Source organism: Bombus flavifrons, chromosome 9 (assembly GCF_040668555.2).
Source record: "Bombus flavifrons isolate JBK064 chromosome 9, iyBomFlav1_principal, whole genome shotgun sequence".
Lineage (NCBI taxonomy): Eukaryota > Metazoa > Arthropoda > Insecta > Hymenoptera > Apidae > Bombus > Bombus flavifrons.
This window is the reverse complement of record NC_138450.1, coordinates 9,533,838-9,557,277: the sequence shown is the minus strand read 5'-3', so window position 1 is coordinate 9,557,277 and position 23,440 is coordinate 9,533,838. Positions and strand designations below refer to the sequence as shown.

At 43.5% G+C, this 23,440-nt stretch overlaps 3 protein-coding genes across 5 annotated transcripts in view; 2 read left to right on the top strand and 1 right to left on the bottom strand.

Moving 5' to 3' along the window:
• LOC138183433 (ELKS/RAB6-interacting/CAST family member bruchpilot) overlaps positions 1-6,495 on the bottom strand; it is a 68,432-nt gene extending 61,937 nt beyond the window's left edge. For all 3 annotated transcript variants that reach the window (XM_069120320.1, XM_069120321.1, XM_069120322.1), the window contains exon 1: positions 3,550-6,495. In XM_069120320.1, coding sequence (XP_068976421.1) covers positions 3,550-4,335 — 786 coding nt within the window. In that variant the 5' untranslated portion in view covers positions 4,336-6,495. The remainder of the gene's footprint in view (positions 1-3,549) is intronic.
• A 3,097-nt stretch (positions 6,496-9,592) lies between these two features.
• On the top strand, positions 9,593-13,662 carry LOC138183434 (beta-hexosaminidase subunit beta). The gene is made up of 7 exons (XM_069120327.1): positions 9,593-9,913; positions 10,519-10,744; positions 11,459-11,580; positions 11,647-12,019; positions 12,301-12,590; positions 12,977-13,239; positions 13,396-13,662. Exons 1-7 carry the CDS (start codon positions 9,713-9,715, stop codon positions 13,571-13,573), a joined length of 1,653 nt encoding a protein of 550 aa, XP_068976428.1. The 5' UTR covers positions 9,593-9,712; the 3' UTR covers positions 13,574-13,662.
• Positions 13,663-15,777: 2,115 nt separating this feature from the next.
• LOC138183249 (uncharacterized) lies at positions 15,778-22,372 on the top strand. The gene is made up of 5 exons (XM_069119923.1): positions 15,778-15,894; positions 16,074-16,428; positions 16,594-16,699; positions 18,303-18,765; positions 19,355-22,372. The coding sequence occupies exons 1-5, from the start codon at positions 15,778-15,780 to the stop codon at positions 22,262-22,264; spliced, it is 3,951 nt and encodes a 1,316-aa protein (XP_068976024.1). The 3' UTR covers positions 22,265-22,372.
• The last annotated feature ends 1,068 nt before the right edge of the window (positions 22,373-23,440 follow it).

Below are 23,440 nucleotides of genomic sequence, written 5' to 3'. Positions count from 1 at the left end.
ACGAGGTCGGTGTAACCGCAAATTGAATTTTAGGGCGCTTGTACAGATCTCTGACGATGGATCAATGATGACTTCGAGGTACTAAACGTGATTTTAGGAACAGCTTCGTTAAAAGTGTAACAACGAATGTGCACAAAATGCATTCGTCCTATAGATAGTCCTTTCGAATCGTCGTGAAATTAGGCAGCCAGCCGATTTGCCGTTTCTTCCAGACCTCGACTAGCACATCACAATCTTCGTAGCGAGGATACCATCAGCAACTAATTTTTCATTCACCGAGAACCATGTCAAGTGAGCAATTAGATCCGAGGGGCTGCTGTTCCGGGCAATTCCTCGCAACAAACGCAGAAAACTCCGTTCCACACGGAATTTTTAATACCACGGAATCCCGCTAATGTCATGGATCAGCCTTCGCCGATGTATTTTGGAAATATGGCCGACCACGAAGTTTAATATTTCAAAGGTCAAATCCACGGTTAACCGAAGGAATTGATCGCGTGCTATACATACAGCTTCCAGGACGAAGAAGGACGAAGAATTACGATTTTTCGAAGTTGAAAATTAAATTAATATCGTCAATCGAACAAGTACAATGCTCCCTTCTTCCTCTTCGGTCGTGAAATACGATGGAGAAAAAAGGAGGAAGAAAAAGAATTGTTCGTTAGCAGTAAACGCAACGCAAGCCACGGAGTTTAATTTCCACGGTTGGCGGCTCTTTGGTTTTTCGGCGGGCCGCGAGAGCTACAGGGAAAAAGAGAAGGATCGGTTGGCGGAACGATAGCATTGCAAAAGTTCCACTGCATTTTTTTACGACCCACTTCCGACGTGCGCCAATTTCGAGGTTGCAGCTACGGCGCGAATCGTGTACGCCACCCGACAGAGAAAAGGAAAATTAATTCCACCCCCGTCGAACACCCTCCTCAACCGCTTTCCAACCGTTTAATGCATTTTTTCCACCTTCCATTCCGAAGTTCCCGATGTTAATGGCGCCAGCAGAATAAAATAGCTACAGATACACTCTGTGTTTATTCCCATTACTTTACAATGCATAAGAACGATGTTATATCTCCGATATATGTAAGCGATACTTGTTTCGATAAGAATGTTTCACTGTTAAACTAAAGATTTTAATACAAAGTAGATATAATGTCTTTAATTGGACGATTAATCACAGAACATCTAGTTTCATAATTCCAGCATGTAGCATACCGGGTCGAAGTTGAACGACGCTTAACCCAGAATATTCTCCACATGCCTTCCCATGATCCAGCGTAATCTCCCGCAAACCGCCTAATCTCATTCACCTGATTCGTCGATTCCTCGTTGCCATCGAATTCAACGGTATTTTGTTCGTCGATACCCTAATCCTTCATCGTAACCGTAGGAAACGTGTCGGTGGTCCCAGGGTGTGCCGGAATTACGCAACTTCATGGTCGATTGTCATTCGCAGTGCACAAAACAATGCCGAGGGAAGGATGGTCGATGTTGGAACGCGTGTCATTGCCGCGTAAGAACCATATATACTCCCTATCGTTGTACCACGATGCCAGACGCTGGATAAAAAGGAACAAACGTGGGCAGAAGGCCAGAGAATCCGCCTCTCCCCGAGATTCCTCTACTCTCGCTGCCGATGACTCATGTGCACCGCCATCGTGGCCAAAAATATGCCTGGTGCCACGCTGACGAACCGTGACGGAAAGATTGACGAACAGCGCGATACCGCTACGACCGCAACGCTCGATTGATTCGAATGAAAGATTGATTCGACAGGGGATGAGCTATTACAAGAAGTCATAATCGATTGAGAGATTTGCATCAATCTTCAATTTATGTAGGTTAATCGACGTAGGTTAATCGATAATTTAAGCGTTTAGTAGATGGTACTCGGAGAATATTAACCCTTATTCCGTAAATATACTTTCAGTAGCCTTAAATTATGCGAATCGTTCGTGTTTGACAGGTTACTTGCTACTGTTTCGGATAAAAATAATACACGTTTACGGAGTAAAGGGCAAGAAGTTTTATATGTACGTATATTTTCCATTAGTATCGCAAATATACACGTTTCTAAAAACCATTTACCAAAGTTTGATTCTGCATGATTTACGGAGGCAGCGTGCGTTAATGCCACTGCCATGACGATAATCAGAGGCATACTGTAAACATTTCAAAAATAAAGCTCTGGAGAATGTATATTTTTCCGTTCAACGATGGAGGGTATAATATATATATGAGATAAAAAGGAAACGTGTAATAAAAAAAACTTGTGAACGATTTATAAACTTTTGTTCGAGAAAAACCCGCAAAATACCGATTTACGTCACCGAAAGTCTCATTCGGAAAGATTCGTGTGATTCATATTTCAATCTCTATCCTCGTTTGGAAACTTTGAAACAGGAAATTCCTGTAATTCATTTCTGCACGCTTTCTTGCCCAAGGGCTCTCACCTAAGATCAAAACGAGAATTTTTCGCTTCGTAATTTGTCTGGTATTTTTTGCCGGAAAAAACTACTGCAACTCGTGTGGCTCTTCTTTAGCCACGAGCACAATGACGAAGAATTAAACGCCTCGATTAAGAGTCATATAGCGCCACTCACGTGACGTTCTGCCGTAATCGAACGAAACTTGACGTCTTTACAGACGTAACGATGTTCACGATAAACTTTTTCAACGAAAACGAACACGATATTTTGAATAAATACCGGGTTTTACGAAAGACGGGCAATCTATTCGTGAAGCTACACTTCGGCTACGATATTATATAAATATGCGACGGGCTTCGCGAACGGCTAACATATTGATCCATCCGTCGTCCTCGAAGGCAATGCGTACACGTCTCGTTGAAGGAAACGCAGAAGAATTAGGGAGTAGAATAAGACTTGTTGCGAACGTCATTGCGAATGGTCAATGGAGTATTGTCAACGCGACAGTTTGTTTTAAGACATGTTCGTACGATTGAGTTGACAGTTAATGAGGTTTGAACGATCGAAGGTTATGGCGAACGATTGATCATCGAGAGATTTCGAGTAGAAAATATCGGATGAATCGGTACATCGGTGGCTCCCCCTTCACGCCGCATTTTTGGCCAATCAATAAACGTGTCTATACGAAGCGGCGAAAAAAGAAACGGGCCATTAGAAGTAGATCGATAAGTTTCTAGCGGCAATCACGACACGCTGAGTCGATTCCCTCGATTTAGAAATGTCAGAAACAGTCGACGAATATTTGGATAGGGACGTTACGCAAGGAACGATAGGATCGACGCAGATTCGTCGACGAAGTGGGTATCGGATCGGTGGATATCGTTAAGTTTTAGAGTAATCACTTTGACCTAAATTCCACGCGCGTCATCGAAAACGGGTCACGAAGAACGCACCGAAGAGGCGACGACGAAAACTTCACGCACCCTTTGCATAGAACCCTCTGCGGTACTATCCGTCATCGAGGCAAGAAGGCAACGAAACAGAAAGAATAAAAGGGAGAAGCACTAAAGAAGGGTAAAAAAGTGGCTATAAAAAGCAAGGAAGAAAAATCTGCAGCTCGACTGACCTGATTCTCGGAGCTGAGCAGCTTCAGCTGTTCGTTGATCAGGCTGTATTTGGAACTCTCTTCTTTTCTCAGTGCTCTCTCCTTCTTGAGCTCGGGACTCCAGAAGGTCTTGATGCTATGCATCGAGCTGCCGAGCTTTTGGTTCGTCAGCTCGAGCTCCTTCTTGAGGTTCCCGAGCTCTCGTTGGAGATCGTTGTTCTGATGTTGGAGTTCACCGATATAGCCACCGCTGTCACGCAGCATGTGCGTATTCGGGCTCTGTCTTGCCGATCTCGAACCGTACAGCTCATCTTCCAGGTAGAGTCCACGATCGCGGCTACGTTCACGAGGATCGCGTATCGGCACGAACTCGCGATCGTGATCGAGAATACCCGCGGATGCACGATCAAGGCTGGTATACCTCGCTGACATGCCCGCCGAGCTGGACATGGCGGGTCTCGAGGCGCTTCTGGATCTGTGATGTCCGCCCCCACCGCCCCCGGTTGACATACTCCTGCCCCTCTCCTCGAGCATCACGGGACTGGCGAGGTCCTCGTCGCGGGAGTAGTACGGACTGCCCAGCTGATGGTGATGGTAGCTGCCGAATCCGAGGTGCTCCGGCGAGTTGTTCCCGCTACGAGTGCCTCTCTTGCGACCCAAAGGACTGCCACGACCGCTCGCGTAGCTTCTCGACGGGCTACGATCGACAGTGGGCAACTCGCCTACGCGACGACCGCTTCGGGGCGAACGAGTACCGCCTCCTGGCCCGACCACTCCGCTTCCGCTCGAGTACGGATCTCGCGACATTGTTTCTCGATTCCGTTCTATACTTTCTATCAATCGTTTTTCTCCGATTAATGGTACGCAGTTCGCGCGAATACTCTTTCCGCTTTCTCGTGGAGGATTTCGTGAGATTGCTCACTATGTCTCTACGTTCGCTGTTCCTCGGATAACTCGATAATTAAGACTCGTGATAATAAATTGGTCGATCTTTCTCGATACTTTCTTCGCGCGAGTAATTTATTCGAGTGCGCCGAGAATAATTTCGTCGTGTCTTTCTAATCTCGTTTTTCTCTAGCGTTCTATGATTTTTCTACGCGATTCGCGTTGATCTATCGTTACTTTTCGCGGATCAGCTACAAGCATATCTTCCGCGTCACGCGACGTGTTTCGCGTTTCAGGCACGTGTGCCGATCCTCGATGATCCGTTTCGATCGTCCTGTTATGCCACGGTGTCCATCCAATCGAGTGCCGATCCGCCGCTCGAGATTCTCGTTTCCGTTGCAATTTTTCACGCAACGTGGTCCCGAATCGGTTTGGCAGCTCTTCTACTCTACGCGAAAATGTTTGTCCGCGAGCGGCGAGCATTGACGACAACGCCTAACGCGTCGATCGAAGAGAGGTCCGGCGATCGATCGGCTTCATCGTTAAACAGATCCACCTTAACCAACTCGAATCACCGGCAAGCCAGTTCTCTTTCTCTCTCCTTTCTTTCTCTTGTTATTCCTTGCCAAGGATCCACCTTCTTGCTGGAAAGCCGTGCCGCACGCGTGGCTCGTCCCGTGTATGCGTGAGGTCACGACCCTCGTACTCGACGATCGATCTTTGACCTTCTTTCACCGGCAAAGCCCATCGAGTGGAGATGGATAGAGATCGAGGGGGAGAGAGAAAGAGAGGAGGACGATCCCGTTTCCGCGACGAATCCGTACTCCACCGGCGCACCGTACCGATATTCTCCTTAATCTTCCCTCTTCCTCCGTATCTCTTCCGATCGCTCCTCTCTCCCTCGCCCTCCGTCTCGCGAATCCTTCGGATGGGACTGAGTTCTTGATCTCCGTTCGTGTCGCGGTGTCCAGTCGCGAGAACCGACTCTCTTCCGCGAACCCTCTGCCAACACGGGGGCGAGCAGAGTGGTCGGGGCGCGTGCGTGCGTATTTTACGCGCGTCTGTTTACCAGCCGTGTGTCTACACGCGCCGCGGCGTTCCCGTTTCGCGAAACCCGTACCACCTCGGCTCCCTCCTTATCGATCTCATCCTCGCGTCTCTTCTCTCCGGTCCCGTGATCGTCTCGCCTCCACGTTCTCGGTGTTCGCGTTCCTCTATATTCTTCCTCCCTCGCGCCTCCACTCTCCTTCCCCTTTCTATCTCACCCTCACCTCTCCCTCTTCTGTCTTCGTACTCTCCTCGTCACCGACCACGACGACGATCACGACGCCGATGACGACGACGACGACGACGAAGACGACGATCAACCGACCGATCCGACCTACCGCCCGAACCGCCACTATCCACCATCCACCACGACTCGACACCGCCACACGTCCGTGCACCACTCTCTCTCTACCCGCTACCGCCACCAACCTCGCCGCCGCCGCCACCGCCGCCGCCGCGCACACACCTACGTGCCCTCTCTCTCTTTCGCCCTCGAGCTCGCCCTCGCTTTTCCCTCCGCGCACATACACACAAGCTCGCGCGATCGCACACCCTTCTAAGAAACGAGAGAGCGTGGCGGCGCGCCAGAGTACACGCACGATCCTGCCGAGATTGATAGATGCTTCCGTGAGACCGGAAGCGTGCCGGCAGATCTTGTTTCGTTCGAGGCAACGCGCTCGCAACCGGCCGATTCGGTGACCACACGCCGCAACACCACGCACTCACGGGACTAAACTGTAACCGCTAGCGAACCACCCTTTCGTTTCACCGTCGCCGGCTGCCTCGTTCCTTCCTTCTCTCTTTACGTTCTCCTACTCTCTTCTCTTCTCCTCTCCTCTCTCCAGGCAAAAGCGGCGCGCACGCTGTCGAGCCTCTCCCCTACCCCCGTGATCACACGAGCACGTCGCGGCGTCGCCTCGTGTACGCACGCCACTACGATTCCCACCACCACCACCGACTACTACTACTAGCAGCGATTAAGTGGACCGCGTCGGCAGCGCCCTCCGTCGACGTCATCGACGTCGTTACGACGGACTACTACTATCGCGAGCACGAGCATCACGCGTCGCGTCGTTCGCTCGATTCCTCGCGCTCACCCCCACCGTACACCCCACCGACTATATTCCCCGACCATCGTCACCCCACCAGCCGACTTCTTCGTTCCTCCCTCCTGCGCAGATGGTTGCCGGCGCGCGCGCGCAGATCCATGCCGGGTCGACGGATGATTTTTGGACCAGCTCGGGACGATTCGACGGCTTACGTTTCCTCTTCCTACGGGTTTTGTTTGCCTATCCGCTCTTCTGCCGGATAGAAGGGGAGCGGTCTCTAATGGGAAAACTTTGTCCGGAGGAATTTCACGGAGATCCACGTTGTTCTTTGCCTTTTTCCGACTCGGCCAACTTTTGTTTCACCTCAGTTCGGGGTGAAAGGCCGTTCCAGGGTTTATTTTAGTTCCAAGGGTTGAAATTTGTTGTTGCAAATGTCGTTTCGTGTCGGAAGTTCGGTTTTGATGCAGGTTTTGATGCAAGTAATCCGACGTAATTTGACTTGGGGTGGACGTTATTGGTTCTCGAGCACCGAGAATGAAAAATTTGCAAGATTTATCGCTGTGGGCGTAATTGCACGACGATAAACGAGGACGGTCACAGAGTTGAGCGACGTGTTCTGTACCATCGGTAAAAAACGATGAGAACCGTCACCAATTCGTTTCGTTACGATTGTCAATGGCTGGTGAATGAAGAGTTAAAAGGCTGACAAACGCACCACCGGATCATGAATGGTGGCCAATCGTCTGGGGCACCCCTGTCCAAGAACATAGATATCGTCTTTTCGTCCCTTATAACTATTTCCTAAAGTTATTTTTTAAGAATATCTTTTAACAAACAATGCATTGAATATCACGATAAATGTAAAATGCGGCAAACGTACATAGTTTTCGTCTAAAGCGACCATTATAAAATTCCAAACTTTGAACAGTTTTCCTCTGTAAATAGAAGTATTGCAATTTCTTGAGGTTTTTGCTATGCAAATTTTGAATGGAAATACGTCAACGTGGTGCCTAGTTTGCGTGACACGTTCCTGAATGCACGTTCCACTTCGCAACCCCTCGTCTCACCCCTCTGGCGTCCGTCGACCCGGCGTACGACATCGCAATCAATGAAGCTACGATTCACCGAGCAGTGCCGTGCGACCAACTGGCTCCTAAAGTTCCAATTTCACGAAACCAGACGTGTCATCAATTTTCTCCGTAACAGTTGGTAATATCGTACGAAATACAGAAAAGAACGAGCCACAAATTTACATTGGAATTTTAAGGGTACTTTTGTTATTTTGGACCGAGCAGATGACGGTCGTGGTTTGAAGCTTCGTAACTCTACCTTTATCTCTTCCACAGGTATAAGTTGCAAGCATTGTTGCGAATTTGTATCGATTCACGCGGAATTGGGAAATTGTGTTATCCTCGGCCGAAGAATTTAGAGCAGAAAGACGTGTCTTCGTTGGGAAAAGTTGGGAATCGTTGCCGTCGCTCGTGGAAGGTGAAGGAAATGCGCAAGCCCGTGTTTTACGATCGGCCAGCGGCTTCTTTGACAACACAGACGCCGGGGGAAAGTCTTCCCCGTTTTTCATTCCTCCGCGTTTCATCCTAATCTCCAAGGAGTGAAACTCGTCACCTTCGAATTCGCATTTTCCTCTGACTAACTCGTGTTTACCCGATGACTCAACTTTTCAAAAGGTCCGTCGTGTAACAGAAATCCAGAGAATCCCTCGTGAAATATTGTTGCCCGTTGTTTGATATCAGGGATCAGTTGGCGTCACTGGAAAAATCACTTTCATAAAAAACTACCAATTCGTTATTTTTGAGAACCCGAATTGTATCCGTGAAGTATTTCGAAGAATAAAATGCTTGTTTCCCCTGTGCATTATTTATTTCTTCATAAACCTTTCATTTTATTTCGTTTCGTACAAGTTTTATATTTCTATTGCTGGCGATTCTAGCGTTAATATCAATAGGAAGAAAGTGAAATAAATCTATCAAGAAATAATTTTATCTTTATTTACGTTTACGTGAAAAAGAGTAAAAAACGGGAAATAACATGTGTCACGTCATTCGACAATAATCACGATGATCTATCGGCATCCGCTATCGCAAAGTCCGAGCGATCGTCGACCTTTGCACTTCGATGCCTCGCCGTTTCGATATTGACCGACGATATCGTGAGCGGATCACGCTTGGCTGAACTTCATTCTCCAATTAATTTAGACACGATAGGCGACGTCTCCCATTCAGAGAGGCCGTATTTATAATACGGTACCAACATTTGCATGCTTCCGACGCTACTTCATTCGACAGCGTAACGTTTCCTTTTAATTTTGATTCAACCGTGACAAAATAATGTTGCAGTCGCGAATCAATCAAACTGTCGGATAAACGCTTGATTTTAACAAGGTATCGTATGTCTTTATCGTCGGCACATTATCGATGAAATTGAAAATCATTGATATCAAAAGATATTATATAATTATGAAGAGACTTATTTTAAAAAGAACGATGCGAAGAGATTGATATGATTAAGATGCGATATCTTCTATAAAAGTTTCGCAATTCGATGGCAAATTTTCGCACAGACATATACGCTCATTACCATACTGCTATACATCCAGCCTATACTAATTACTAGAATTTGTTGCACTCATTTTAAAAGAGGAACGTTGCAAGTGTGAGGTTTCCTTTCATTTCATTAGCAAGATTATCCATAACCATCTCGAAGAATAGGTACCTTAGTCTAGGAACTCTAGTCAGGGTTTTGAACTCCACTTCCACATCTTTAAAAAGGCTGTCGTTCTTGACCAAAAGAAAAGAATTTCTCCCGATGACTTTCCAGAATGTTTGCAGAGATGTTCCTCTAACCGGTCTCATATGCTGCACGCAGCGTTGAACGTGGTCACGTTTGAGAATTCCACGTGGTGTCAACGATCTACCAATGCGATCAACGATTAACAGCGTTCGTCTTTGTCCGCAACAGCGATGCTCGTCTACTGCAAGACGTTCGTTTAAGGACAGCCGACCCGTGGACTGGTTGTTCCCACTTGACCGTGAGCACGCCGCCAGGCAAAGTGATGAAAGTTAAGTGGCGCAGCCTAAGGTCGTTACCACTCTCGTTACCGTACGCGTCGTTCTCTGCGTTCAGTAGACGATGACCACTCGCTGGCGTCGCATCGTTCCTCCCGTTGAAAACCTGCTCGTAAACCGATGGACATGAGGACCAGGTTGCCAACGTTGTTCCTGTTGCTAGGATGGCTGTCGTGTCTCTTGGTTCACAGAGTTCACTCGTTGAACCCGGACGCTGGCTCTTGGGTGCGTCCCACTCAGGGCGAACCATGGCCCAGTCCAACAAATCGCATGGTGCGCAATGCGTTTTATCTTCTGCGACCCTCGACTTTCCAGTTTAACGTGAGTAATTGAAGAAGGTAATTCCATGGGGAGACGTTTCGTTTTCTACGTGGGTATTTCTAATTGGTACTTTACGTAGAGCAAGTTTAAGTGTTTCACGGGGACATTGGCAGCTGAAGTTTCTGCCTCCAAAAGACTTGTTCGTTGATTGTAGAGTCTATGATAGTTGGACGAAAGTTGTAGGTTTGTTGCGCTTTATGGCTTTATGATAGCGGAGCTTCCTTCAGTAGGAAGCGAATAGCAAAGCGTAGAGGTATCTTCTTCCGGGAACAGGTTTCCTTTGACTGGGGAACTCGCCCGTGGAAATTCGGCCCAAGCGCGTGCAAATTTTTATAAAAAGTTAATTTCATAGTCGGAACGTGCCTGTAAATATTCGCTATCTTGTTCCGTTGTCTTGTTTTTTAGTCCAACTTGTATCGTTTTCGATGTATCCGCATTTGCGGATAACAGATAACTCTCTGTGTCGTTATCTTAATTATACTACGCGCGTGATTTATCTGTGTGACGTATGGCGAGAACGCAAAGTCAGGTTTCCTGCAATAATTATGGCTTCAAATTGACAATTAATGTTATTTTGTCTAAATTGAAGTGAATCGGTTTCGCAGGTGATTGGCGGCGCATGCGATATTATGACGGATGCGGTGGAGAGGTACAAGGCAATTATTCTAACGGAAGCACGAATAGCGAAGATTTCGTCGCAAGGCCATCCTAAATTCCCAGTAAGAGACGATGCAACCATCAAAGGTACTCTCAGCGCTTTGGATATTCACGTGACAATGCCTTGCGAGATGGATGGCAATCACTGGCCTCATTTAGAGATGTCGGAATCATGTAAGTGCTTCTGCTATAACGGAAAGTAGCAAAATGATCGTGCATTTTTAATAAGAAACTTGATGCAACATAAGCAACATGTTCCCGAACAGTTGTGTTAAGTCATTAAGACAGCTGGTAAGTGGATTAGTGCGAATGGATCTCATTAAATAACATCGTCATTTTTTATTTCATCTCTCGACCGATAACATAGAATTTCTATGCGCCTTATTCGTCAACGATACAATTACGAGATCACGAAAGCTTCGAGAGGCAAGATGCTTACAAGTATCCAGAAACTGCAAACATTAGAAAGACGTTTAATGATACGCGAATAAACGAGTCAATAGGACGATTGAAACAAAGCCACGTTACGAAGCCTGATTTTTCTTCATCGTTTCTTACTTAGCTCCGCTTGAAAGTCGAACCAAGCGATTAACTGCAGAGTAGCGTGAAGATTATACGCACGCACATTCTACCATTATTGTGCAAGATTTAAATCTTTTACACGCGATAGTTCTTTCTTCTTCGTTTTCCTTTTTGAATGAAACGAACGAGTCACGATAAGGATCGATAAATATTCCACGGAGTTCCAAGGTTCCCGTAACAGGAACTTGATAGAAATTTTAAGTACTACGATAGACCTGAAAGTTCGGTCGACTCTCGCAAACATCGGTAGGAAGAGATGCGTCTTCTCCGAACAGATTTAAACTCGAATCGATTGAACTTTTGCAGACGCTCTCGTGATCAACGAAAACTCTACAGTCGCGAATCTGGTAGGTGTGTCGATATGGGGAGTTCTTCGAGGTCTCGAGACTTTTTCTCAGCTCTTAATCCCAGCTGGTAATGGTTCTCACGTAAGTATGTGCATAGAAAATGAATAAATATGAGAAACGTATTATAAGCACGCGTTTCTTTTGTAGTTGAAAATCAGATGTCAGACCATTCAGGATGCTCCAAAGTTTCCTCATCGTGGACTACTGTTAGACACGTCTCGCCATTATTTGCCCATCTCTGATATAATGCTTACTCTGGACGCCATGTCTTATAATAAAATGAACGTTCTTCACTGGCACATCGTCGATGACAACAGCTTCCCTTACCAGAGCTCCAGTTATCCGGAACTGTCCGCCAAGGGAGCGTACCATCCCTCAATGGTATACACATTAAACGACATCCAGACGATCGTTGACTACGCCAGGCTAAGGGGCATCCGAGTGATGCCGGAATTCGATACTCCTGGACATACTAGGTCATGGGGTTTAGCTCATCCTGAACTGTTGACCACTTGCTACGGTAAATACATTATACTCCGATCGATTTCTGACTAAAAAATTTTTCCACAATTATCAAATTTTAAATTAATATTCCATTTAAATTCTTCGATACTACTATAAAAAATAATGATTCCAAACTTTTGAAGGATAATATATGTACATACACGTGTAGGTCTATTAAATTCTCTTTTTAATCCGTCTCTTTACTTTTCTATTATTGTTTAATCTCTCTATCACTAATCGTTTAACCATTCGAAAAACGGAAAAATTTCTAAGCTGTCGTACAAAAAATATTATTAGATAACGAAGGGAAGGCAAACGGGAAATTGGGCCCAATGAATCCGACGAATCCGCAGCTTTACGAGTTCCTCAGTCGTTTATTCGCCGAGATCGTGCAGGTATTTCCGGATCAATACGTTCATCTTGGCGGCGATGAAGTGCCATTCGATTGTTGGATGAGCAATCCGGTGATCAGTTCGTATATGAAATCGCACAACATGTCCAGCTATACGCAACTCGAGAGCGAGTATATCGGCAAGCTTCTTCATATCACCAATTCTCTTCAGGCGAGCACGATCGTGTGGCAGGAGGTAAAGTATCACCCTATGGTGTTTGTTCGTCTCATAAAACGAAGCTGAAGACGACCGGGTAATAAAAACCGATAGTGAACCTATTAATCGCTCGCCTTGTGATTGCTTCGTGCGTGAGATTGCAAATGAAACGATCGCGTTTTATCACCAACGGACGTTCCGCAAGAGGAAAACACGTTAAATAAATGGTATATTTTAGACGATGATATCGTTTACTGCTTGGGTCGGTCGTACAGAAGAATATTCATTTTTCATAACATCAAACGACAGCAAATATTCCATCGTGATAAGTGTGTCGAAGCAAATTTATTGGTCGTTTGCATTGGAGTTAAATGAAGCAGAAGCTAGGTCAGTGAATTGAGATCTAAATCGTTGTTGGTTTTCAGGTATTCGAAAATGGAGTCGTCATGCCGAATAGTACTGTGGTGCACGTGTGGACCGGCCAGTGGACGAGGAAGTTGGAGAACGCGACCAAAGCTGGACATCCGGTACTGTTATCAGCCTGTTGGTATTTGGATCATATCGCTGGTGGCGGTGACTGGAAGAAGTTCTACAAATGTGACCCATTGTCGTTCGCCGGAGTGTCATCAAACTTGACTAAATTGATGCTGGGTGGCGAAGCTTGCATGTGGGGAGAATTTGTCGACAGGTAGTTAGTTGTTTGTTCTTTCGTCGTGTCTAATTGAACTTGAATCCATGTGGATAAGACTTTAAAATATATTCAATTGATTCGAGTAGCTGTAACATACGATTGAAGATTTATCCGTCGAATGGGTAATCGAAAAATTGATGTTCTTGTTTCTAGGAACAACGTGCATTCAAGAATATGGCCTCGTGCTAGCGCAGCTGCAGAGCGTCTTTGGAGCAGTACGAAACCAGATGAATACAAGGCTGCTCAACGTCTCGAGGAGCATGCCTGTCGCATGAACAGGCGTGGAATTCCGGCGCAACCACCGAATGGGCCTGGATTCTGCGTGATGTAATGGAAGGACAATTAGCTTAACAATTCTATTTAGGCGTGCCAGAAACACACGTCACACTTTAACAAGTGATTAATGACTATTTACAAAAAGAGAAGCCGCAATGTAATAAAGAATAAAGTGTTTCCAAAAGTTGGTCCGATAATTAAAAAAGATTTTCGATGTAACTTACAGATCAATCGCGCGTTCTGTAAGGTTAATTGATATTCCTAAAAGGTTAATTGATTAAAATTTAAAATGTTTTTATAGTTAGAAATTTGTAAAAAGACTATATGAAGTAGGTATAAAATGTTTACGGTCGAAAGTTTTCACTGAATTATAGAAAATACATTTACAGTCGGCTAATGCATAGTTAATTGCATCACGTTACTTAATATACATTAGCTAATTACTGCTTTAACTCTGATGGAGCAGAAGCAAAGATAGGTACTTAGCAATAAGGAAATTCCTCCTTTGATAGCTTTTCTATCTGTTGCAGCGCACCAGCAAGATGATAAAGTCATCGAGTCTTTAAAAATAATTGAACCGGTTAACTGCGTTTGACGAGTATACACGTCAAACAAAAGCTTTATTTCGGTACGTTTCACGTGTATACTCGTCGTCGCTTGTATTCATTTACGCATTCCACGGCCTAACCCTGTGAGAGATTTCTAAAATCAAATTCCCCAGTTAACTGGTTAAGTAATTAGCGACCGTTTATAACCAAGGAAACCTCAACGACTTGGATTTTTTGGAATTAGGCCAGGGCTACGCGAGTGTTGAACCGACGACGCTGTGTTGCGTGGCCTGCGTTGTAGAAATGCATTCACACAACGTGTTACACAACTAAATGCGCCACAGTGCTCGCGTGTGCGTACATTTCTACAACACAGGCCACGCAACGCAGCGTCGATCTAACGGTAGCCCCGGCCTTACTGTACCTTCCCTTTCTTTCCTTAAACTCAGGGTGTTTTATTATCTTTTTACCTATGGACCATTTCGTAGAAGTTGGACCTTTTCCTTCCTTGGCATATGCCCTCACCAATTACTTATTCTCTCTACCCTTTGCATCTCGAGAAAAGTGAGGTAATTCGATTACCCATCGCCAGCAATATGTCTAACTTCAATTATTTTTCCACTAGTCAGTCTGTAATAGAATTTCATCAAGAAAACACTCATTTCTCCTCCTAGTCTACGCGTCTATCCTGGTTTTCTTTCCGAACGGTCCTTATACTTCAGAGAGACTGCATTAAGTTGCAGCTCGAGGTAGACGAACGACAGTTCACGTGAACGATCTCGTACTTGCAATGCTATTCTTTCCCTTTTTCCTTCTCATCTTTCTTTTTTTCACCCCTTTCTTGTCATCCTCCTCTATCTCTCTTTTTCTGACTTGTAACTTTCCCTATGTTTTTTCCTTCTTTTTACCTCTTTTTCATTTTCCCCGTCTTTTATTTTCTTTCCTTAAATTAATATCAATATACCATCTTGAATTATTTCGAATCTGATTTTATAATTAGTCGTGATAGTAGCCATTAGGAATCGTTTAATTTAATTGATATTAATAATATCAATATACGCATGCAGATTACGGAAGTATCAATTAAGCGAAAACATGAATTTTTTTCGCAGAATTATCGTTACGAGAAATAAGGTCGAATAGCCGTGATTTTACATGCTATTTTCCCGCTGAAAAAGAACAGAACGTCTGGCTGACAAAAGAAAGATCAGATCGTCTGGGCAACCGGCAAACTAAACAAGCAAATAATACGTCACACCGTTTAGGCTTCTCGTTCGTCCATCGACAAAATTTCAAGTGGTCCGAAATAGACGTCGAACCACGCCAATGCCGCCGTTTCTCGTTAGATTGGGCCTGGTCCATCGTCAGGGGATCGACGACAATATGCAGACTCACGGACATCGCATGGAAATATCGACTTAACTCCTCATAATCAGCTCGTATCCCGTTAGTGCCGTAGCGTAATCAAGTAAAGTCTCTCTTATTAACAGTTAATCGACTTTGTAATGCGGTTTAAAATACAATTTAGATAATTCGAATTCGACAAGAGACGCAGAGGACTCAAATTTGATGAAATATAGAACTTTAATCAACTGTTACTTTTTTTACTTCACAGTTTTATTTCAAATATAATAAGTATAAATAAGATTCTGTTAAACTTATTTATTTAAACTATGATATCCTTTTTTCGTACGAAGGTTGTTTCGGAAATATGTCCTGCCGATCTTGCTGTAATCCATGTTGCTCCCCCCCACCTTGCCCTCCACCCACTATTTTATGCAGGCCACCTTGCCCACCCCGTTGCCCACCTCAGCCAACTAAAACAACAGTGAGTTCCAACAAAATATAAAAATAAAAATACGGGTCAAATCAAATTTTTATTCTTCCTCTCTTTTATCGTCGTTACAAGAATTTCAAAGAGCAACGCGTAACAACAATGCAAATATATTAAGTCCTTTACGTAGCTTGTTTTCACGGAGCTAACTTAATAACTCACCTCGAAATTAGGTTTACCTACGGCCTTGTACCCCTTGTCCACCTTGTTGCGCCATTCCTTGTCCACCAAAGGTTATCGTTGCGTGTACACCACCACCGCCACCCTGTCCACCGCCCTGTCCAACTGTGGCGTTCGTTTGCACCAAGAAAATGGTCCCCTGTATGCCCTGTCCACCGCCTACTCCGCCGCCTTGCTCCCCTTGTCGTGCAGTTTGCCGTCAGTTCGCCATAATACCATTCACTTTTGAACGATCCTCAGGAAAACGAATGTATCAATTGATATTGAACGCTGTGGTTTTCTTTGTGCAGTGTCTCATCCCCCCTGTTAACTGCAGGCAAGAGTTGGAAGGTTTCTTGGGATCTGACAGTTAGGCGTGTGGGATCTAACGAGAACGACGAATATATACGTGGATTCGACTTTTGATACGAAAATAGGTGATTTTTGAAATATTTTGTTGATTCAGTTACATTTAATTATAGCAGTATCTGAAGGTAACGCTTTTGTCTTTTTTTTGTTTTTTTTTTTTTGTAGGAAAATATCAGGTACAGAGAGATATAATTTTCAAAGAAAATTTGCGAGTTAAGATAAAAATACAAGATACATGGAACTGTTTCAACGTTGAAGAAATCCTGATCAGGTAAAACGAATTAAGACACAAGTTCCTAATTATGATCGATTTACTGTCTCGGAAGTGGCACAAAACTTACGACGAAGAGACCCCGATTGGTTGTAATCTCGGATTGAACTGTACTCGAATGCGTCTTCCAACAAACTTTTATTTCCCGATTGAGGAATTCGATGATCATCGCAACCGAATTAAGAATTACCAAGAATTAAAGTGACTTACCGATTTAGACGTTACCTTCATAGGTTGTTCATTAGAATGACAAATTATTAAAATAACGAGGATTATTCTTGAGATAGAGATCGAGATTTCATCGAGAGAAATGTTTATCTGTTATTCCCAATTTTCAGATTTATATGATCTTAAATCAGCTGCAATTCGTCCCACGCAAGCTACATTTACATTGCACAGGCATGTATTTTTCCCCCCTTTAAAAATAAGTGCTTTTGCAAAGTGAAAGGTCACGGGGAGAATTTGCTGCATATTTTTCAATACGGTTTAGCAATATATTCATTTTTCAATATCATCGTTAAACAAACAAACGTGATTACGATGTACTTCAGCATTTGATAATGTTGATCGCAATAGAAAACAGGTACCATTCATTTTTTACTGTGATTTTTTTTTATGAATCAAGTCACGTTGTCAAGGTTTTGGTACGGTTGCGACAACGGGATGACTGATTTTATCGTATCACGTTTGAGATGAAAATTTCGAAGTTATATCATCATCTATTGACGTTATCAGTAGCCGCAAAGAAAAATACGGAAAGCTAAGAAATACACAATTATGTAAACAACACGTAATAAAAAATTGTAAAAGTATTTAAGTCGCATTCATTTACAAGAAATATTTATTTCTTTTTTCTCGTTTATTAACAAAATCAATAGGAAGTTATTTATGTATTTTATATTTGAAGCACTCGAAAGTCAAACTGAACAAGTTCATTTCTGCTCAATCTGTAATAACATCTTCCTTTATTAAAAGTATACACGATAAGTGCTTAATTAAAAAGAAGTCAAATGATTGACCTCAATACTGTTGATCGGTTTTACTCGTGTGTGGCTTGCTTCAGTTAGATATAAATTTGAAATTAAGAACGAACCATAAGCTGTATCCATGACAACACAGCTTACTTTCAAACCTGGACTGACATCTCGCTGTCAGAGTTTCCCATTTTCTTCGGCGGTGATGCAAAATCCGAGCTAGAAAATTACCTGGCTTATCACAGATGATGTTCCACTAGATATTCCCATTACTCTCGCAAAATTTCGAACGAAAATGAACAAAAGGTACAACTTTTAAAGTCCCTTATTTTTTTTCAATTCGGTAAATTAGGGGTTAACATTTTCTTCTTTTCTATTAATCAATCTTATAAACTCTGTCTTTTTATACCAAAAGTTTTTTTTTTAATATTTAAGAGTAGTTACTTTACTATTTAAATCTGTCATGAAATTACGGGAGAACGTTACGAGCCTCGTTTTCCAACAGTCCTTTTTACATAAAAAGTAAAATGTGCAGCGATGAAATAACGATTGATTTCTACTTTTGATTGCCATTCTTTCGCCACTTTGTCGTATTATTTGTATCAAGAGATACAAGTTCCTTCTTACAGGAAAGCTTCAGTGGATAGAAACATCAGGCAGAAAGCGTTGTCCAGACGGCCAAGCACAGCCAGTTTGCACGCGAAACCGAATACCGTGCAAGAAAAGATTTTTAAAATCGAGAAATTACCATCTACGCACAATCTCGTCGATTCGAATGATCCTTTAAAACTGATCAACAAAGCCGTGGACGTTTCTATGCCGAAGACAAGGTTTAGCTCTCAAGACAGATGCAAAGAGTCTACTAGGTCGTGTTCCTCGCCGAGACTCAAGTATTTCCCTGCGGAGAAAATTAAAAAGTTGGAAAGTCCTCCGCCTTTTTCTCCCAAACCAATAGGTGCTTTAATCGCACAGCAAGATCCTCGAGAATGTGGAATCGTGTACGTGGCTGGACATCCTGAGCAATGTCGCGACACTGGTCAAGGTGATGCTACAGCAGCCACACAGCATGTTCATCAACACCGACAGCCACAAGTAAGTCGATATTTTATTAATTTTTATTTTTTTCTTTCTAGTTTTATCAATTTTTTCATACAGGAACCGATAGATGAAAGTGAAGTCATTCTATTACATTTGAAGCTTTTGATTGTCCGAATATCCTACTATGAGAATGTTTTATTAACTTTGCCTTTTTCCTTTTAATTTTATCAATCTCGTTACGGAGACTTTGATCGAGGAATATAACGTTACTGTACCATTTAAAGTTCTTTTATCCACTTAAAGTTCTTTAAAGGTCTTTTTATCCTTATTCGGATATCTTTTATTTTAACTTTCGTTTTCTTTATTTTAATCGAGTCAGTCGTGTCTCATAAAGGATTTTATATTACAAACGCAACAAATGCTTTTCGTTTGCCAAAACGAGCGTAAGAGTGAAATACGAACAATTGAGAATCTGATTCCGCCAGGGAATGATCGTTTGTTTAATCCTATTATGCTATAAACGACGAGACTCGTATTGCCTCTGCTATCCAACTTCCTAGCCACGAACAGTATTTCCAGTTCAAATCCAATCTTCAAATAGTCCAACTTGGACGCATTAAAGCACAAATTAATCGTTTCGTAGGGCGTGCAAAGTGTGAGTCAGCAACAGGTTGTGCCTCAGCAGGCGATCCATCAGATCGGTCAGATGAATCCGCACTCGGAGAGTACGCTGCCTCAACAAGTTTCAAACGCTCAATCCCATCGTCCTTTCGTGCCCTACGGTTCGCGAGAGTATTCTCCACGGAAGAATAACCACGCGATTTCCTCCAATCTGCCTGAAGTTACAGCGACGTTGCAACCAGGCATACAGCAGGTTTCAAACGTTCTGGTTATGAATCAAGGAAAAATAAAAAATGAGGATCAGACGAATGCTGATGAAGTCGATTACGAGAAACAACCGGTAGGAGGTCGAAATGCAATGGCTTACAGACGAGCAATGCTGAGCAAAGAACAGCCTAACTTGCTGAATCCTATGGATCCTGTTACGTTAAACTCACCTAACGTTGATCACCTGAATCAGTGTCCTTCGCGTAGTCCCGTTTTACCGCACACGAATCTTCAGAATCCTCAGCAGATTTATCAGCAGCTGCAGCAGAACATGGTACAGCAGCAACAGATGCAGCAGAGGTCTAACAACTATCAAACGCAGATGATGGGGAATCAACAGCAAGTAGGAGGCCAAATAGCTCCTGCGAATTATAATCCTCAGCAGCGTGGAAGCTATTTTCCTGGTCAAGGAATGACTTCCCCTCAAGATGTAGCGACCAGTCAATTAAAAAATTCAAGAATGATTGGATCAAGCCAACCGAATCATAGCGCGATGAATGTACAAAATGGATGGAACAACAATAATCAGATGGTTGAACATTCCAGCATTAAGGCCCAGTTGAAATCTTACAATGTTGACGTGGTAAATGGTAACCAGGCACTCTGTAGACTACAGAATCAACAACAGCAATTGATGCCTCAATATCAGCAACAGCCTGTGCAACTGCAACATTCTATACACCAACAACAGCCTGTGCAACTGCAACACTCTGTACATCAGCAACATCCTATGCATCTGTATCAGCAGTTGTGTAGAAATCCTGTACAGGAAAACGCGATTGTCCAAAAACAACAAAGTTTGATGGGTTATAATCAGCCAGGAACTAATCAGCAGATAAATCCCAATCAACAAATGGTTCCTACTCAGCAGTTCAATCCCCAGCAATCCCAAGACAGTCATCCAAAAGAACAAATTGGAAGAAAGAAGCCTTTGAAGTTCACTGTCGCTATGATTCGCGATCAGGAAAAATTGCTGGCCACTATGAAGCAGCAAGGAGTACCCGTGGAGATCATGCAAAGACAGTTCGAGATGTTACTGAACGAGCAACGAAGGCTATTAGAGTACGTGGAGGTTTTACACCAACAGGGAGATTTTTCGGAAGGAACGAAGCTCGTGGTGAAGAATCGCAAAAGAAAACAGGAAGATGAAAAGCCTGAATGGATGATTCATCTGACGCCTACGAGATTGTCTTACCTGCAAATTGAAAAAATACAGGAGCAACGAAGAAGGGAGCAAGAGGCTCGGGAAATGGAGATGATGCAACAACAGCAACAGCAGCAACAACGACAACAACAGCAACAACAGCAACAACAACAACAACAGCAACAGCAACAACGACATCAGCAACAGCAACAACAACAGCAGATGATGGGTCAAATGTCTGGCCAGCAGGTTCCTGTTCAGGGTACGAATCAGCAGTACCATCAGCACTGGCAACAGCAACAGGCTAACTGGCAGCAGCAACAGGCAAATTGGCAGCAGCAACAGAGGGCTTTACAGAATTACACAACTAACATGCATCCCCAATTTTACACTGTTCCAGTATCTAGCAATGTGAACGATCCGATGAAATCTATGAATTATCAACAAAATATGCCACAGAGCCAGTATGTCCACCAACAATCTCATCAGCAATACTATAATCAACCTCAATTGCAACAATACCAGCAGCTTTATCAGCCTATTCTTCAAGAAAATCAAGAACATGTCCAATCTTCCAGTCAGTCTACGGAGCCGTGTAGTTTGTTAAAAATGCGTCAATATAAAAACGACATTCGGCCACAGAGGCGAAACAACGGATTGCAGGATCCGGCAGCGGCGAAGGAGCTGCTGGAGAATGAAAGATTGCCGATGGAAACCAGAAGAGGACTAGAATATCTGGCTAATTTGGCTCCTAAGAAGTTGAATATAATAAAGCTGAACGGATTGCAAGATCGCACCGAGGCAGAAACAGAGTTTCAGCGTCGTTTGATCACGTCTATTTTACCGCCACCTGCTAACAAAGTGTCTGCGAATGGCTTGGCCAACTCGAGGAATCCGAACAATCCTTCGTCTCAACGATTACTAAACCCGGGGAAGATTGAACAGGAATATTTGAAAGAATATCCCAGACAGAAATCAAATATTCCAAATAATTACTACAGCGTGCAAGCTGAAAGAGAAAATGGCACTGTAGCCACGGATCAGCCACAATTGATCGTCCAGCAACAGTTACCAAATCAGAATTCGATGAGTCTCGTTCCTTACGTCGACAGAAATCTAATGGTAAATCGTGGAAACGTAATGCCGTTTAAGTTCGATGGAAATTATCCTCAGCACTATCAACAGATGCAACAGTATTATCAAAACACAAAGAATTTAGGGAGGAACAATGGCGAAGGCGATGTCGGATCGAGCCAGAGGATAGAACAGAATAAGGGAAGCTTCCATCATGCTGGTGGTGACGCTAGTAGAAATATGAATGGTTCGATGAATGGACAAATGGCGGAGGATAAGATGCTACCTGAAAAGGTGTATTACAGTCAACCAGATATTCACGAATCCAGGACCATCGGGGGTGTGAGATATTTGGCGAGAAAGCAGGATTACTTACCTAATCAGCAGATCGTGGCACCAGAAACTCTGATTGCAAACAGACACGTGCAACCCCCGATGATGTACTAGTAATACGAACTTTTTGAGATTCTTTTATTTTTGTTTTATACTTCCGTTTTGTTTGATATGTGCTTTGTGAATTTTTAGAAGAGCGTTTATTGTATTTGTGATTTTGTGTATGCGACCTTTTTAATTATTTTATGGTGAACCAGGTCTTTTGAACGAAACAGATCGTTGATCTGATAAATTTCAAGGGACGTGGTTTAGATCTTCATGATTTCTCAGAATAAAATGTCTTATTACTCTTACGATCGACTGTGTTTCTATAATGAGAGAAGAAGGAAAGTTTGGGAAGGTAATAGGCAGCGTTTCACAGTAGCTGTCGAATCGAATAGCAACGAAGATGTCCAGGAGCGTTTCGACATTCATCCTGGACAGTTGTTCCCTTTCAACGTCAAGCACATCCTCGTTGCTAGAATCGCTGCCTTTCTTCTCTGCTTCCTATTGTTTGTGCCATTCCTACGCCGTTTCGTCCTCATCAGCAAATTGCCGTCTGCCAATAGAATGCCGTTCACCGACAAAGTGGTTTTCTTCTCGTCTCGATTAATTTCTAATTGTAAAACGTAACCCTTGAAAACGTCATTATTGTTCTATTACCCGTGGCTGAAGTTGATCGTACAATATCGTATCGATACTGTTCGATTATGCTTTTGTTTCTTTCCATTTGACAGTAAAACGCACTAAATCCAATGTTCACATAAAAATTCATCGCTTTCGCTATTATGTATTAACAAAAAATATATGAAATTCTTGGTGAACAATCAATTAATCCTCCAACAAATATGGATCCCTGCAAGTACCGCAATTACATGGACGAGATGCTCGAAATAATTGACGAGATCGGATGCCGGTTAGTCTTTTCTAAAAAATTCCTCTTAAAAAATAAAAAATACAGAAATAATGAAATAAAAAAGATAATCTCGAATGAATGATTTTTGTAGAAAACCCGAACCGGAAGTATGCAACGTCAGATGCCCGCCTCTAGGTTGTCCACGAGGACCTTGTCCAGGGATGTGCTGTTATCAGGAAGACTGCGATCCTTGTTGCATATCAAAAATGCCTTGTTATCCACCATCTCCTCAACCCCCTGGTTGTCGAGCACCTCCGTTGTGCTGCTTAAAAGCCTACGCCAAGGCAGTCGGCTACCCTCCAGAATCTCCTCTTTCTCCACCTTGTACACGAATA